Source organism: Falco biarmicus, chromosome Z, assembly GCF_023638135.1.
Source record: "Falco biarmicus isolate bFalBia1 chromosome Z, bFalBia1.pri, whole genome shotgun sequence".
Taxonomy (NCBI): domain Eukaryota; kingdom Metazoa; phylum Chordata; class Aves; order Falconiformes; family Falconidae; genus Falco; species Falco biarmicus.
The window spans coordinates 71,822,359-71,838,289 of NC_079311.1; the positions used below are offsets into that span (position 1 = coordinate 71,822,359).

Consider the following 15,931-nt stretch of genomic DNA (forward strand, 5'->3'; position numbering starts at 1 on the left):
AAAACACTCTCTAAAAATTGCTTTCTATAATTTTTAATTTACATATATATATAAAAATTCATATATAAATATATTGCTTTTTTCTTTAAAAAAAGACTAGACTTACACTTATTTTTAACGCACACTATGTTGCTATTCAATTATCAATGCAATCAAAGGTCCAGTGCTCCCAGAAACAGAGGACTTAAAGAAAAATAGAAAACAACCCCCCCTCAGAAATACTGGCAGCAACTACAGAGGCTCTGCACAAAGGGATCAACTGTTTCACATTTGTTCTCTTCTTCACTAACTTTTATATAAGCAGAGTACAAGAAGTGTATTCTACTAATTTCAATTACAACTTTGAAAGTCAGCCTGTCTCTTTTGAGAGTTTCATAATCCATTTGCTGATATACTACTAACAGTTACATCTGCAAATTAATCTTCAGCTTTCTAAAAGGGGAAAATATGCAAGTCATTGGAAAAAGCATGAAAAGACATAAGCAGACATGTTCACATTCCATTTACCACAAAAAGTACAAATGGATACAAAAGGCTTTTACGAGGCTTTTCCGTGCATTCTACCAGGACTGTAACACAGGACAGTCAGGTGAAAAAGGCAGCCCTCATGCCTACCATTCACAAGGCTGGAGCGATCGAAAAGCTTGGAGAGAGGCATCCATTCCAGCAAAATCCCAAAATTTAACATCATAGTCATATCCACCAGTTATCAAACGGGCACCAGAAGGATCCAGCCCCAAAGCAGAAACCTATACAGAGGGAAAAAAAAAAAAGAAAAAAAAGAAAATTTAAGATGATACAAGATTTTTTTTTCCGCCTTTAGTAGTATTTCATATTTTGGTGACACCTGAAGAACTAAAGATAATAAAAAAAAAAAAAAAAAAAAGGAATTCAGTGCACTAGTTTCTTCCTAAAATACATCAGTGCTATTTTGTTTTTTAATTTTCACTATATTGTATAATACCTGACCACTTTGGAAAGAGTAGGAGAAATGGAAGTGGAAATTGAATAGACTGCTGAAGAGAGCTGAGAAAAGTTAAGTTTACAGTGTTTGCTTTCTAACCATTTCATTGCAGAATTTGGTCATGTTTCATTTCTATGAAGAAAACTGTGGCTTAGATTTTTCTCAAAAGCACAAATAATATTTCTAGCAAGATACTGAAATGGCATCTAACATCCATCAGCTTAAGACTGCATTAGTTTATTCAAGAAGTTCATGTGTGTATATACGTTGTTTAGTTAAATCTCTCTTCGAAAAAAAAAAGAAAAAATATAAAAAAACCCCACAAGTTTGAAAAAAGATAGTATTTTAACTAAAGCTCAAAAAAACCTTACCAAAACCTTTATGTTTTATATACTAAACTAGCTGCTTAAAGCTATGCAGAAATGCTTTCTTTGAGGAAAGAACATTTAATGCTCACTACTCTCGTTTGTTATCCTCAAATCAAAGTTTGATTAAAATGGTATTTTATGTGAAAATCTTATTTTAATTCTCTATTTGAATATTTTTATTACAGTAGTGTTCCAATCACCATATCAAGAAATGACAGTAACAGAAAGCATCTCTTGGGTTAAACATCCTTTCACTTAACCTTCGAAATGATTTCTTCCCAAGTGTTAATAATACAAAGTTAGCTAAACAATGTACTAAATTAATTTGTAAATCAAGTAAAGGGATTAACTCTCAAAAATTAAGTCATCAACATGAGATAATGTTGAAAAGTGATGTCAAAAACAGTAAAACAAGAGTGTTTTTAGAATTACTCAAAAATACACCCAACCGGAAACATAAAAATGACTGAACAAGTTTTCACGAGAAGATAAAACTCATATGAAATTCATGCTTCATGAGAGGATGACTTTTAACCACTAGACAAAAAACAAGGTCATTCCCATATACGGGATAACCAGATTCAGAAACCCTTTCACAACAAGGAAGACAGTCTTCAACACATGAAAATAAAGTGATGATGATAATAATAATAGTAATTTTCTTAAAAGTTCTAGAAAGTGCCTGGAAAGGGATTTGAAGAGATGAGCCAGAAGATTCTGAAGGAAAAAAAAATAATCTTATACTCCACCACCAAGAACATTCAAACTTACAGAAAATCATGGGGAGAAAAACAACCAAATGAAAAACCTGTACACAGAATAAAAAAGAAAAGCTTTCATCTCTGACTGAAAGGTAACACCTGAGAATAATGTCATGGCCAAAGGGTATCAACATTGAATTTCTTGGGGGACAGGGGAAAGAAGGAGAGGGAACAAGCCAATTACTTTCAGATGCCTAAACCTATACTAAAAATTCCAGATTTTAATGCACAAAAATTACAATAACTTGCACATAATTATGCTCACCTGTATGTATCTTCTTTACCTGTGTACACGAAAAGTACCGACACTCACTATGATTTAATGTAGACACACAGAAGTACCACCAAAAAACACTTGTCTCAAAGATGTATCAGTCTACTGCTGTACTTTTTTTAAAGCTTTAGCATATACACTGTTATGGAGACTTTTAAAACTTATGTAAACTGTTGAACAGTTCCCAAACAAAACAGTTTAAAAAATGGAATTTAGCATGAGATACTCCCTTTCCCATGCCCAGCTGAAAGCATAATCTACCTTTTTCTCAATAAAAACACCAGTCATTAATGGAATTTATTCTTAAACTTTAAGATGAACAATTCGTTTTGCCAAAAATGAGGTTTTCTTATATGAAAGAACATGGTCTTCTTTTGAGTTTTCTTTTTCTAGTTTCATGTAGAGAAGGTTCATTTAGGTATTCCTTATCTAATCAAATTCTGATTTACCAGTTGTCCTCTCCTTAAGGCTTACGCTGCTCCGCATGTTGATAACTCAACATACGGGTATTTCAAACATACAGTGTCATCCTACAGCCAACAGGCTGAAAAGGATACTTTTAAGAAAAGCAAGATGCTGTCGAAATGATGTGGTGTTCACCAGGCAACTGACTCCTCCTTAATCTAATTGTTTTGCTCTAATTTAGAGCTTTCACTTGCAGAATTCCTATCATTTAGACAAGGTCTAAAATGTCATTCTTCTAAAGAATGCAAAGGATCATCAGATGTCCTAATCCAGTACCCCTCAAAAAAAAATCTAATTTACAGTGTTACTCATAAGAATCAACATTTTTCTTTTCATTTCCCTGAATCAAATTTTAAATGTGCTGCTTTGTGCTGTTACTAGGAATGAATGGAACTTGGCGCAGTGATTATGCCACTGTGACATACTTGATTTTCAAATGAAACCAGTGCAACCTCTTATGTGTTTCCAAAAAAATGCCCCTTTTACCATTTAAACGCAAATTCTGAAAGCCATTCATTTAATTCATGATTTCTAACATGCAGAAAAAATGGGCATCTCCAGATTAATCATCCATTCATTTATAGACTCAAGTGTTCTACAGTAACTACTACAGGAAGGAGCAGCTGTGATGAGACATTCGAGAGCACACTGTTCAGAATACCCCTGACTATGTACTGTTTCTCATACCCACCTATGCTTCTAAAGAGCCAGGATTAAAAAACGAAACATAACCCTGAAGTTTCATTGGGAACAGCAATTCCTATTACAATGTATAAGCAAGGCAACCAGGAAATTAATCAGGTTTCTGGAAAGAGTCTCCAGTTTGGGAAATCTTTTTTGGGATTTTTCAGCTGCACAGGAATACAGTCATCATCAAACCAACATTCATTAGATTGAAGAGGTACAGATGGGATACATAAGTTTAGCTGCTACAGTACATTGTATGAACATAATGAGAAGACTATTTTAAAACACCAGGGTGAAACTCTGATATCAAGATATGAAGTTGCTCCCATCCTTCTATGTGTGTAATGACATGTTAAGTAGGTTCATTATTCCAACACAAAACAAAAAGATTGTCCTTCTACAGAATAGTTGGGTATTTTCCAATTATATATTTCTTTCACTGCATCCAGTCTAATCCAACTGTGCTATATATACCCACATAATAATTCACCTCTTCTCTAGGTGACGACAGCTGCATTCTCATGCATTCAAAATACCCCAGAAGTCTTCCAAAACTGCAACTTCCACTTTACAAACCCTTTTAGCTGGAAAGAACACGAGCTTATGCTTTAAGAAGCCATCAAAAGACTTACTGCTTTAACAGAGAAAAATAACTCAAAACATTTACATAAAGTTTGTTAGGAAATGTATTCAAGAAACATACTGCAGAAGCAATTACTGTCGCATGTAAAATGGAAAACTGGTTTGCATTAGTGCACTAGTATGCAAATCCTAGTATGCATACAAATTACTATGCAAAGTTATGTGCACTGTGAGCAAAAAATCCACTCTAGTGTAATACAATGCATCTTTTACAGGTCTTAAGAGAATATTTTCCTTTTTCATGTCTATATATTTTCATATATATATATATATTCACATAACACACTTGTTGCTTCTTCCTCCTCCTCCCTCTATGTATGTTTAGCACTATGATAAAACAAATGGGTAAGCCTTATCACCTCTTCATACCTCAAGACAAACCACAAAGTTTAATGTCAGATTAATGAATAAACACAAAAATATAATTATTTCTGAAAACTTATAAAAAATTTCAATATTTACTGTTAAGTCTAAACCTCCAGAAAATTCCTTTAAAATGTCTCATAAAGAAATTAGTTATTAAAAATTCAAATTTTAAAACTCAAATTATTGGTTTAATGTTTTATTTTTATATATGTGTGTGATTTAACAAGTTTATAAATAAAAATAATTACTTAATATTATTGAATATTAGATTAAGTGTATGGTTATGTTAATTACATAAACATAAAACAAATCCACGAGTTTTCTTAGAAACCCACTAAATGAAAATTATACATTTACTTAGATTGCTTAAATCCTCATTAGAAGCATTTTTCTCAAATAATTTTTTGTTTCATTTTTCTTCCCTTTCTTTCCACCCACTCCACACCCCCCCCACACCCCAAAAAATAAATTCTGAGGAATGCTGTGAGTAGAGAATTCTATTAACTAGATGACAGGGATATATTAATAAAAAAAATAAATTAAAAAAAAAGACATTCTATTATTATTTTTTCATTGAAGCCTAAGTCATGGCCCAAACTGAAGAGGATAAACAACAGCAGTATTTTTTTTAATGGCCAAGGAATAGGGGGAAAGGATCTGGGGAGAGAGTCAGGGTTATTCATGGCCAGAAAACAAATTCCATAAAAGAAGATCTTCAATCAAGCAGCACATAGAAGCAGTTGAACTTGTGTTGGAAGTTGAGGTTACTTAAAAATAAAAATATTTAGAACAAAGAAATGATAGCTCAGAGTTGGACAGTGGTTCTTTAAAAGAAAGTTAAGGAGCAATATGGGAGGTGAAACCTAGAAAAGATACAAAGACAAGGAAGAACAAGGTTTCAAGAAATTAAGAATGATATATAAAAGCCACTTAGAGGTTCAAGGAGAATGAAGGAGACCTGTATTCAGCTACAAAGAAGTCTTAGAAGTTTCAGCAATAACATTCTCTTTGAAATCCATGACCAAATAAAGTTCTCAACTAGACCTATGTCTAGACTAGAAAGGGCTAACCTAGAAGATCTCCTCCAACAATGGCAAAGAGTATATTTAACAAAAAGGAAGAAGAAAACAAGACCACAATTGAGTCAAATAGAGCCAAGCCATGTTTTGGTTATTACAAGGAAGTGAAGAGGCAGTCCTAAAACACACTCAATTGTAATTAAGAAAAGAGCTAGACTAAAATAATACATTAAGAGAAAGAATTAGCTTCATGAACTTTCGTTGACAGTATGTATTTGTTAACTTATTTCATAGACTGGCTCAGTTCTAGAAAAACAAATAGTGTTGAAAATGTATTATCACTTACTGTTTTTGTCCCATGTTGGAGTGTAATTTCATGAGAATCTGGAATTTTCTTTACAGGGTTCTAGAAAAAAAAAAAAAAAAAAGAAAGAAAATAGTACTATGACAGAAACAAACAAAACAAACACGCACCCAATACCACAGTATATATTAAAGAAAGAAAGGTTTCCCTCACACCAGCCGTAACCTAAGAAGGAGAAAGCACAGGGAAGTCACAAAAAAGAGTGATTCCAGATTTTTATTTTCATGGATATACCCCTAAAAAGATGAGGAATAATTGTTAAAAAATTATGAGACTACCTTAACAAAGAACACAAACAGGGAAAGATTTCTTCGTTTTCCTCTTTAGCAAACATCAAAATTTTCTTTGCTTCTCAATCGCCAATATCTGACAATCTAGATTTCTGATTTAGTCAATCCATTGTTATTATACAATGTCTTTTCAAATAAAAGGACCCTATGAAGTTAACAAAATTAATGAAAAAATACAGAAATTCACTACAGGAACTGTTACCTATGTAGTTTATTAAGACTGTGGACTGACTTCCACTTGTGCCATTATCTCCAGCTTTCATGGGTCTTCACAGCTGCCACATCAATGGCAGCCATAACATAGTTAATGTAATTCAGGGAATTTCATTTGATAACAACATACAGGTCAAAGGTCTAAAAACCAAAAAAATCTACCACATCACACTAACATTTGTAACACAAATATGAAAAGAGTTAACTTACATAGAAAGAAATGTATTGGAAGTACTCAAGTTTTACTTTGATTCACAGAAGTAGCCTATCTTTTGTTATGGGTGATGGCAGTACAAATCTTGGAAGATGTTTGTTTCCTTTTCGCACTTCCATTTTTTATGGAATGTGCTTAGATAGCATATATAGGCAGCGGCAAGGTTCTACAAAGGTCATACGAATCGTTCTCCTCAAAATGCTGATTTGTCTAGTACTACCTGAAGTTTCCTAACACAGACATAATTATATTTTTGATGCTTGATATCTTTGTTATAATTTTCTGTTGCTTAAGTATGATTTAAAAATAATTTTTAGGCACACTTTATATTTTATGTTATACCTCTTTCCTTATCCACCTCTGCCATTTCCTTCCCTTTTTTTCCATGCTTGCCACAAAAAGTCCCTATAACATCAGGCTGATTTTCCTTCATACTCATTTTATCATGCAGTTTTACCAGCTTTATTTCTCTGATAAAACTCAAAAAACTTCATTACCTTTGATTTAGCCAAACCAAACCCCTCTAAAATGAATTCTTGCCACTAACAGCTCTACTAATAGCTAACAACAACTCCCAAAACAAACGTATCATTTCTTTCCCTTTTCACACATGTATATACAGAGATAAGCCAGCAGAAGACTCATGACCAGTGCTTTCACATTCACACAGTATGCACACCCTCAATAGCCACAGGTGTTTCAAGGGGAGCTTGAGTATTAGCATGAAAATCATATATGCACCTAAGCCAGAAAATATTTATAGGACTATGGTCCATGGTAAGTCTGAAAATATATGTATTGGGTCTGGCTGACATGAAGTTACTTTTCCCCACAGCAGCCCCCATAGTGCTGTGCTTTGTATTGGCAGCTAGAAAGGTGCTGATAACACACCAGTGTTTCAGCTACTGCTGAGCAGTGCTCCAGCAGCAAGGCCTTCCAACATTCAGATTTAATACATATCCAATACATATATCCAAGTCTCTTCCAACATTGCTCCCTCACCAGTAGGCTGGGGGTGGGCAAAATCTTGGGAGAGGACACAGCCAGGACAGCTGACCCAAACTGACTGAAGGGATATTCCCTACCATATGACATCTGCTCAGCAATAAAAAGCTAAGAGAAAAGAGGAGAAGCGGGCGGGGGGGGCATTCGTTATTATAATGTTTGTCTTCCGCAGCCACCACTACCATGTACTGAAGCCCTGCTTCCTGGCAAGCGGCTGGACATTGCCTGCTGATGGGAAGTAGAGAATAAATCTTTTGTTTTCCTGCAGCCTTTGCTTTTGCTTTACTAAACTGCCTTCATCTTGACCCATGAGGGGGTTTTTCCATCTTATTTTCTCTCCCACTGTGTTACCAAGGAAGGAAGTGATAGAGCAGCTTGCTGGGCACCTCGCAGCCAGCCAATGTCAAACCACCATACCGTAACAGTAAAGGTTTACAAATATCTATACATGACATTGTCAAAGCTATAGCCCACATGGTATTAACAGACACTCCCACAGACTCAGTAGTTTACAAGCTGAGAAGCAGGTGTAACCCAAAATTGCCAACTGAAGCTGTGATTATGAAAATGAGTTTATTGTTCAATTGACGCTATAAAGCATCTGGACAAAGGTATAACTTTAATACAAATTAAGTTTCCCATGTCTCATGAATCCCTGTGCTATAAATTGGTATTTGCTGTTCTCCAGATGCAAAAAACTACTCAACAGCCGCTACCTGTACTTGCCATCAAAGTACATTCCATAGAAGCAGAGACATGAAAAGAAACAGACATCTTCCAAGATTCATACTGCCACCACCCATAACAAAAGATATACTACTTCTTCAAAAGCTTTCACAGAAACAATTTGTTGCTGTAAGGAGAAACAGCATTTTGCTCATTGTTACCTTAATCACTGCAAGGCTGCTTATTTTATATTCCAGTCCACTTACTGGAGCATTACACGGTTGCTCATTTCACGTACCTTACCACAAAGGTAGGTATTGTGTGTCTGTACTGCATCAGCAGTGGATTTAATTTTGAAAGAGTATCTTAATTACTTTAAGAGTTCTTCCAATAATTTAAACAAAAAAAAAAAAAAAAAAAAAAAGAATTAAAAAAATGTGCTAGAACAAACTTACATGAGTTTAATTGCTAGCTCCTCCAGGTGACAATACTAAAATCCCTCTTCAATGAAAGAGTGAACCACTCATAGAAAACATTTTTGCTTACAGCACACTCATGTTGAACACTGCTTTGGCTACTTATCTTTAATGGAGAACAGCAGATAGGAATATATTCTGCCACCTGATAAATCAAGCAGCCTGAGCCCAAAATCTGGACATTTGGTGAGTGCTAGCAGTGCTACACTCTGCAGTGTCCAGGGGATGCCTGACAGTTAAAGTAACTGTTTAGACTATTCAAAACAAAAAATTAAGTTGATAACGTCCAGGAACAGATCTTGGCATAACATATTCCAATCAGCAAAACATTTACAAAAAACCCAAGGTGAGTTATTAAAATAGAATAAGCATGAACTTCCTAAATGACTGAATATGCTATAAATACTCTAACCTGCTACAACAGATGCCTATATGCTCACAGAAAAATCAGATGTAACTACCACTTTTATTACATTCCAAAGAATAAGGAATGCCATAAAATACTTTTTCGTGCTCTCACAGGAAAATATAGTTAATACATTTTATGTCAGCTTTAAACAACAGGATCCTATGTATACCGGAATATTAGCGTAAGTCTGAAAAACCATAAAGGTAGTTTGCCCAAAGTGTACCAGCACTTCCAGGTCTTCCCGGTTGTTGCTTGGATTTCAGCTGTTAAGTTTACACAAATTGATTTTAATATTTCAATAATGCTGGTCTAGAAAATTTGTATTGTAACTATGTGAGATTAAAACTTCACAGGATTTTGTTGGTTTTTCTTTCCCCTACCCCCCTTCTTCTTAAACTGTATGAGGAAAAGACAGTATGTTAGAGTACTCTTTCAGCAAAAACAAAGGAAAACCGTTTTGGTGTTGACATACCTTCTATGATTTTTACAAAAATTCACAACTCTCTGGCTTACAAAGATTAATATATATTAAATCTGAAATAATGCATACTAGGAGTTTGTAGTTTTTCTCAAAAATGGAAAGTCTTACCTTTTTTAATTTCTGCAAAGGGACACTGTAAGTCAGAAATCACATCTGCAGTTTGCAGTTATGTTTTTTCATGGAATTCCAGCCCTAGCTGACTGTTAAGTTCCTGTGCCTGACAACACTCTTCTAGTCACTGCGCCACTGCCCCTAAATACTGTGGGTTTGGTTTTCTCTTGTTCCTTTTGGGAGCTTCCTTACCCTCAAGTAATGCTCAGAAAATAATGCCACTAGAAACCAAAGGCTGAAGCTAGGTCAGAGTCTCCCAAGACCTCTTGAGAAAAACCAAAGACAAAACCAAAAAAAAAAATAAAATAAAATAAATAAATAAAATCAAACAAACCAATGATGCAGGTCAAACCAGACACGTGAAAGAATAGACCCAAGAAGGGAAAAATGGTTAAAAAACTGGATTTCTACATTCTGTAAAATATCCTTCAGTATCCATGGGATTGTGAACATGGGCGATAATCATCACTGGGACTTGGCAGAAGACAGAGAGATACAAGAGCTGGGAAAAGAAAGGGCTGGTAAACCGAAGATTTGGCTTGGGGAGAATGTTAGGTCCTATAAAAGTAATAAAAAAACCCCAAAACAGTATCAGAGAGAGGCATTTACAACTAAAAAATACTTCAGTCTTTGCCATCTGTTAGCCTTTCTAACAGACTGACCACCCAGAAGTCATTTCAGAATGACCATTAGATCCATTCACAGACTGAAACGTAGAAAAGCAAAGATTATGAAAAAGTTCCACAATGACATATTCTGATGATCTCACATTTATTTTTACACACCAGGCCCTTAAATGGGAGCTTTCCTGGGCACCCACACAAGACTACAATTTAACAGAGGAAACAATACTATTTTTTCCCTCTGTGCTTGCAATTGTCCCTAGATTCCAGTATAGAGGCTCTTGCCTTCCTTGAGGATTTCATTCATTGCCCTGGAAGAAAATGCTACCTTCCTTTTCTGGATAGCTCCTGTGTTCTTAGAGCTTTCCCAGAATGCTGACTTGCTGGAGACTTGAAGAGACTTCTCACTTGTGGGAGCAGAGCTATGGTACAGCACAAAGAAAAACTATGCAAAAGTACAAGTGGTTAAACTAAAGGTAAGCACTTCCCCTCTCTTGAGCAGAAGAGGCTGAAGTTGGCTTGGCTGCTTCTTACTTTAAATACCTTATGTCCTAGAAGACTAAAAAATGTCTTCTGCTGCAAGCATGAACACTCACACACTGATCTTTTGGGTCTCGTTTCATGCACTCAACGTGGAAGACTCTGTCTGTTCACAGGCAGGAGGGAAGAGAAGGTGGCAAGAACTTCACTTCACAGAGACTTCTCAGTTTCTGGTGAAACTGCAGGTTTCACAGAACAGATTTAACAGAGGTGGTCTGACACATATTATTGCTGCCTTACTAGAAGACAGATGGAATGACTGGGTTCCTAACGAATGTCAGGAATAGCTGGTGGGAGGGGGACAACAAACCCTAGCACCTAATGGTGATAGAATTACCTTCACCTACTTAAAACTTCAGCAATTCAAACACTCAAATGAAGGACTCCCTGCAGAAAAACATGTTTTAATCATTCAAATCCCAGGCCTTCTGTAAATTAAGGAAAAAGAAATTTCTATTTTCAAGCATTTTGTTTAAATATGTCACGTTCATGTTTACTTTTATGATTTTTTTAAAGCCTCCTCTCTTCCCCACCAAAATCACTGTATTGCATGGAAAAGCAAACACCACACTGTTAGGGGGTGAGGTTGGGGGGAGCAGGAAAATCTGAGAGCCTTTGAAAGGCTTTTGTTTTAGACATTAGCACACAGACTGACATACTGCTAAAATCTTCCTTGAGACCAGACAGTAACAATTTTCCGCATCATTCTTCTCCAACAAAGAGTTCAAAGTAATAAGCGTGGTTTAAAAAAAAAAAAAAAAAAAAAAGAAAGAAAAAAAAAAAAAGAGTACTCGGGAGTGACAGTAGTTAAAAGGAGAAATGTAGTGTATCCTAATAAAAATGTCCATGCTGTAAATTATGCAACATATTGAAAGAAAAAGCTTGTAGGAGATTTTAATAATAAAACAAATCAGCAGACAAGCCATTAACAATCACAACAGAAAAGATGCAATTTCTGACATAATAATTCCCAAAGCAGAGTTACACCACTACAAGCTCCTCAGTTTAGACAGATAAAATACCCCAGAAAAGCACTGAATTGTGCAGCTAGAACAGCACCACAGAAACCCAGTCCAGCTGCTGCAGTATGTAGGCACAAAAGTATGCTACTACCAATAGCAGAAGGCTATAAACTATTTTTATTTTATAAGTTACAATAAAAAAGCAAGTCATGCTTGTTGTTGTTTGCCAATTTCTGTATCTAATGTGTTCAGTTTTACAGGTCCAAGTAGTCTCTCTCAAGTTATCGCCAGAATGGTTCTCTTCCAATGGGAAAGAAGCTGCAGAAGTCCATCAGACTTCATAGGGTGACACTTGGCACAACCTCTATGTTATTGCAGTTAAGTTCAGAGCCACAAAAATGCATTTTTCCTTCCTACCTCACAACCAGTTTTGATAGTTGTTGCATCCATGTAAGTAAATGAAATCAAGCGACTGTTCTATGATGATGAACAGAGATAACTGAATCTTGTTCCATTCTTCAATATTGAATTTAAAACACTACTAGAAGAAAGATAAAAGGGTGTGGGGAGGGGAGTATTTCACAGATCTGGAAGAAAACATGCCTCATTCCTCTGTTCAAACTTGAAAAACGTTTTAAGCTGTTAGGCACCCAGCTGAATTTTCCATGACGGCACTGAAAGCTCAAGACAGTAATAAGAGTTTCAATTGATTTTTTTCTGTTCCTTTTTAAACTTGTTTTGTAAACACACACTGATGTTCATGTTTTGTTCCACAAGTTACTCCTCATGCACTGATTAAAACCGTATTACTTGTAAAATGGGCAGGTTTTCCAAGTCATGATTTTTTGTTACTTTCCTCCATAACTCACACTGAAAAATAAGTATCTAAGATATACACTAAGGTTACACAACACTACACGCACAGAAAGATAGAGTATGAAAAACCACAATGTAGGTGATGGGTAAGATGCTGTTTTACAGCAACAAAAAATAGAAAAGTTTTTGTACTTACAGGGGCGCATTATCCACCAACTTGCAGGCAGAAGGAAGCATCCAGTTTTGAAAGGACATTTCAACAACTTTTAATTTCCTCTCTTTTAGATGTTAGAGTTGACAGATGTATTCTGAAGCAAACTTGCATGTTATTAAACTCAGTTTGGCCCATATTCATATAATCTGAGTTTCTCAATGTGATGCATCTAAATATGGAAAACACTTACTTCAGATTTCCTATACAGCCTTTAAAAAGAGACAAATACCTCCAGAAGAATCAGTGTATGAAAAAACTAAATCATATGGAGACCTCTCCTCTTCATGAATTATTCAGGGAGTGCTAGGCAACTAAACTCCTAACCTAGATGCCTTCACTAGGTTGGAGGAATCAGGGCCTACATGTGCATGTTCTAAAGTTTTTGCCAAAAGAAGATAAAGAAAAAGGGAAGTATTATGGAAAACAGGAGGATACATGCAAACACTGATATGAATCACCTTGGCTGATATTCCTTTGGAACACTCACAATACCTGTTACTCATGGAAAAACATTGATAATATGACAAATGCAGAAAACATACAAAATTAACAAATATTGCAAGGGCCCTACAAAATACTATCTATCCCAATAAAAGTGTTACCTTTATTTTGGCTAACACTCAAAACAGCACAGAACTTTTGTCTTGATTTCAAGTACAGGAAGACTACGGAGATGTTACTCTTTCCTTTATTGAGCTAAATTACATTACTCCAGGGTACATTCAAGAATTAAGGAGGTGCTTAAGTAGATGAACTTCCTTTCCAATGCCTACAAGAAGTAAATTTATTTATTCAATACAGATACGGTACTGTGTCTAGCTTCTCTCAACATCATCTAATTCACAGCCTCATGAAATTTTTTCTTATGATCTGAACCAGAGTGTTTTGTCAGGTTTAACCAGCAAGGGAAAAGACCTTAGATTAAATCTTCATTCCAACACATGACTGCCTAAAAATAATAAATTTGTAATGTTATTACAGGTCAAATACAACATACTTTATTAGATGATGGGTCAAATGGTAATTCAGAGACTGTTCCCAGACACAACAGGTAACATGAATTACACCTCTTCCCTTTCAAGCCACTTAACCAGCATGCCCCCCTTTTGAAAAGACTCCAATAGCTTAACAATCTAGAAAAGGTACTGCAATAAGAAGTCTCAACATGGTTTCCCAATATCTTTTTTGGATATAAACATCATACTGCTAAAGTACAGCAAAAGGCCTATCTGATCTGTCTCCCAGGAGACAGTTTTAGACAGATTTCAGGAGGTTACTATTTTTCACCTAAATTCTAAAATCTCATTCAGATAATTTCTGAATTTATAACAAGCCCTTAATTTATGAAGTCATAGTTCATATTAATATTTATGACCTGGGAATTGTTCTCACAATTTATACCACAGAAATTCTCTTGAGGCTTTTCTAAAGCAAGTTGTAATCACTGATAAAACTGATTTAAATCTAAAATTGCCTGCACTCATTCATGTTTCCTTCGCAGTTTCCGAGACACCTATTTACTTAAACTGACCGTTTTGGTGATATTTCAGGTATCTTACATTCTGCTCACATAACTACCTACCTATTTAATCTTTATCATCTCAGTTTCAAATGTGTATAAATATTAATACTTCATATGTGCTAAAACAGTATGCACAACTGCCACATACCACCAAAAAGCACCCACACTCAATCAAGACACAGTTTTACTAGAGCAGCAGGATATACAAAATTACTACCTACAATGAAAAAAATCACAAACATTTTCAGTCAGGCATATCCTTTAAGGTTATTCTTTAGAGCTGAATAAGAGTATTTCATTTTAACGTAGAGGAAAACTTCTATTTACTCTGGAACAGTAAAATAACACACACAACCACATATTAGCTGACAATGAGAAAAAAAAAAAGAAACATGCAACACCTTTGCTCTGAAAGTTCTGCTCAGCCTGGCAGGTAACCAAAGAATAGCTTAATTCTGAAATCAGAAAGGAAAAATAATTGCGAACTTTCAACTCTTTGGAGTTTAAGTGCCAAATACTTAGTTCAGACCCAAATAGGCCTCACTTATGCATCCATCTATTTCACATCCAGCTTGATAAGAATTTCTGTACCACACAGATTCCATGTGGAACTTCTACCAGAGGGAATACGGCCTAAAAGACACAAATGAATGAATCCAAGAACACAACACATGGTGCAGGACCAAACTGAACCTAACTTTCATTAATGCACCACTTTCAGCTCCTATCCAGTTCCCTTAATTATTTATATTAAATTCCCTGTAAAACATCCTTTATCTAAACTACACAGATACTTCATCATCATCACCTTTTGCAAAACTCCAGGGGAAAAAGAGAAGTGTGAAAGAGACACAGGAAGAATGCTCTCTCTTCCAAGAGAAATCATGAAAACTAAGGTTGCACTAAGAATTCCAGAAGCAGTATCCTACCTTTTGATAATTACAACACTCTCATTGGTTTTCGGTCATTAAAATAGCTTTACTCTTCTCCACACTTACCTTCTGTCTTAAATAAAATTATTTATGAAGCATTTTAGAATTTAGAAACCAATACATGTACAAAGTTTAACATTTTTTGCAAAAAAATGCCTCCCCTTTACATAGTTTAAAGGTCAGTGATACTATTTAGCCTTTGTCACGCACACGGCAAAAGGCAGTTGTAGTTACACACACATCTATGGACATACATTAAAACAATATATGCAGCAGAGTAGGTATTACTGTTTCGTCTGCAAGTTCCATAAGCAGTGGAATTAAGTCCATCAGCAACGCTATACTCTTAATTTTGGACTCATCAAAACTTGAAAAACCAATGCAACCAACAGAGGTTCAATATTTGGCATTGATGTCTAAAACAGACATGAAGATTACTACAACTGAAATAAAATGCATTTTTCCTCTTGTCAAAAGAGCCTGATGATCACTTTAAGACTAGTGATCATGTTAGCATAGAATTTGATAAACATCAAGGCAATACAAG

The 15,931-nt window shown here is 35.3% G+C and overlaps 1 protein-coding gene across 1 annotated transcript in view; it reads right to left on the bottom strand.

Annotated features, from left to right (window-relative positions):
* WDR70 (WD repeat domain 70) overlaps window positions 1-15,931 on the bottom strand; it is a 136,298-nt gene that overhangs the window by 93,168 nt on the left and 27,199 nt on the right. Inside the window, exons 6-7 of the mRNA XM_056324158.1 lie at window positions 5,893-5,952; window positions 616-749 (exon numbers count right to left, since the gene is read on the bottom strand). Of these exons, the coding sequence (XP_056180133.1) occupies window positions 616-749; window positions 5,893-5,952 (194 nt within the window). The remainder of the gene's footprint in view (window positions 1-615; window positions 750-5,892; window positions 5,953-15,931) is intronic.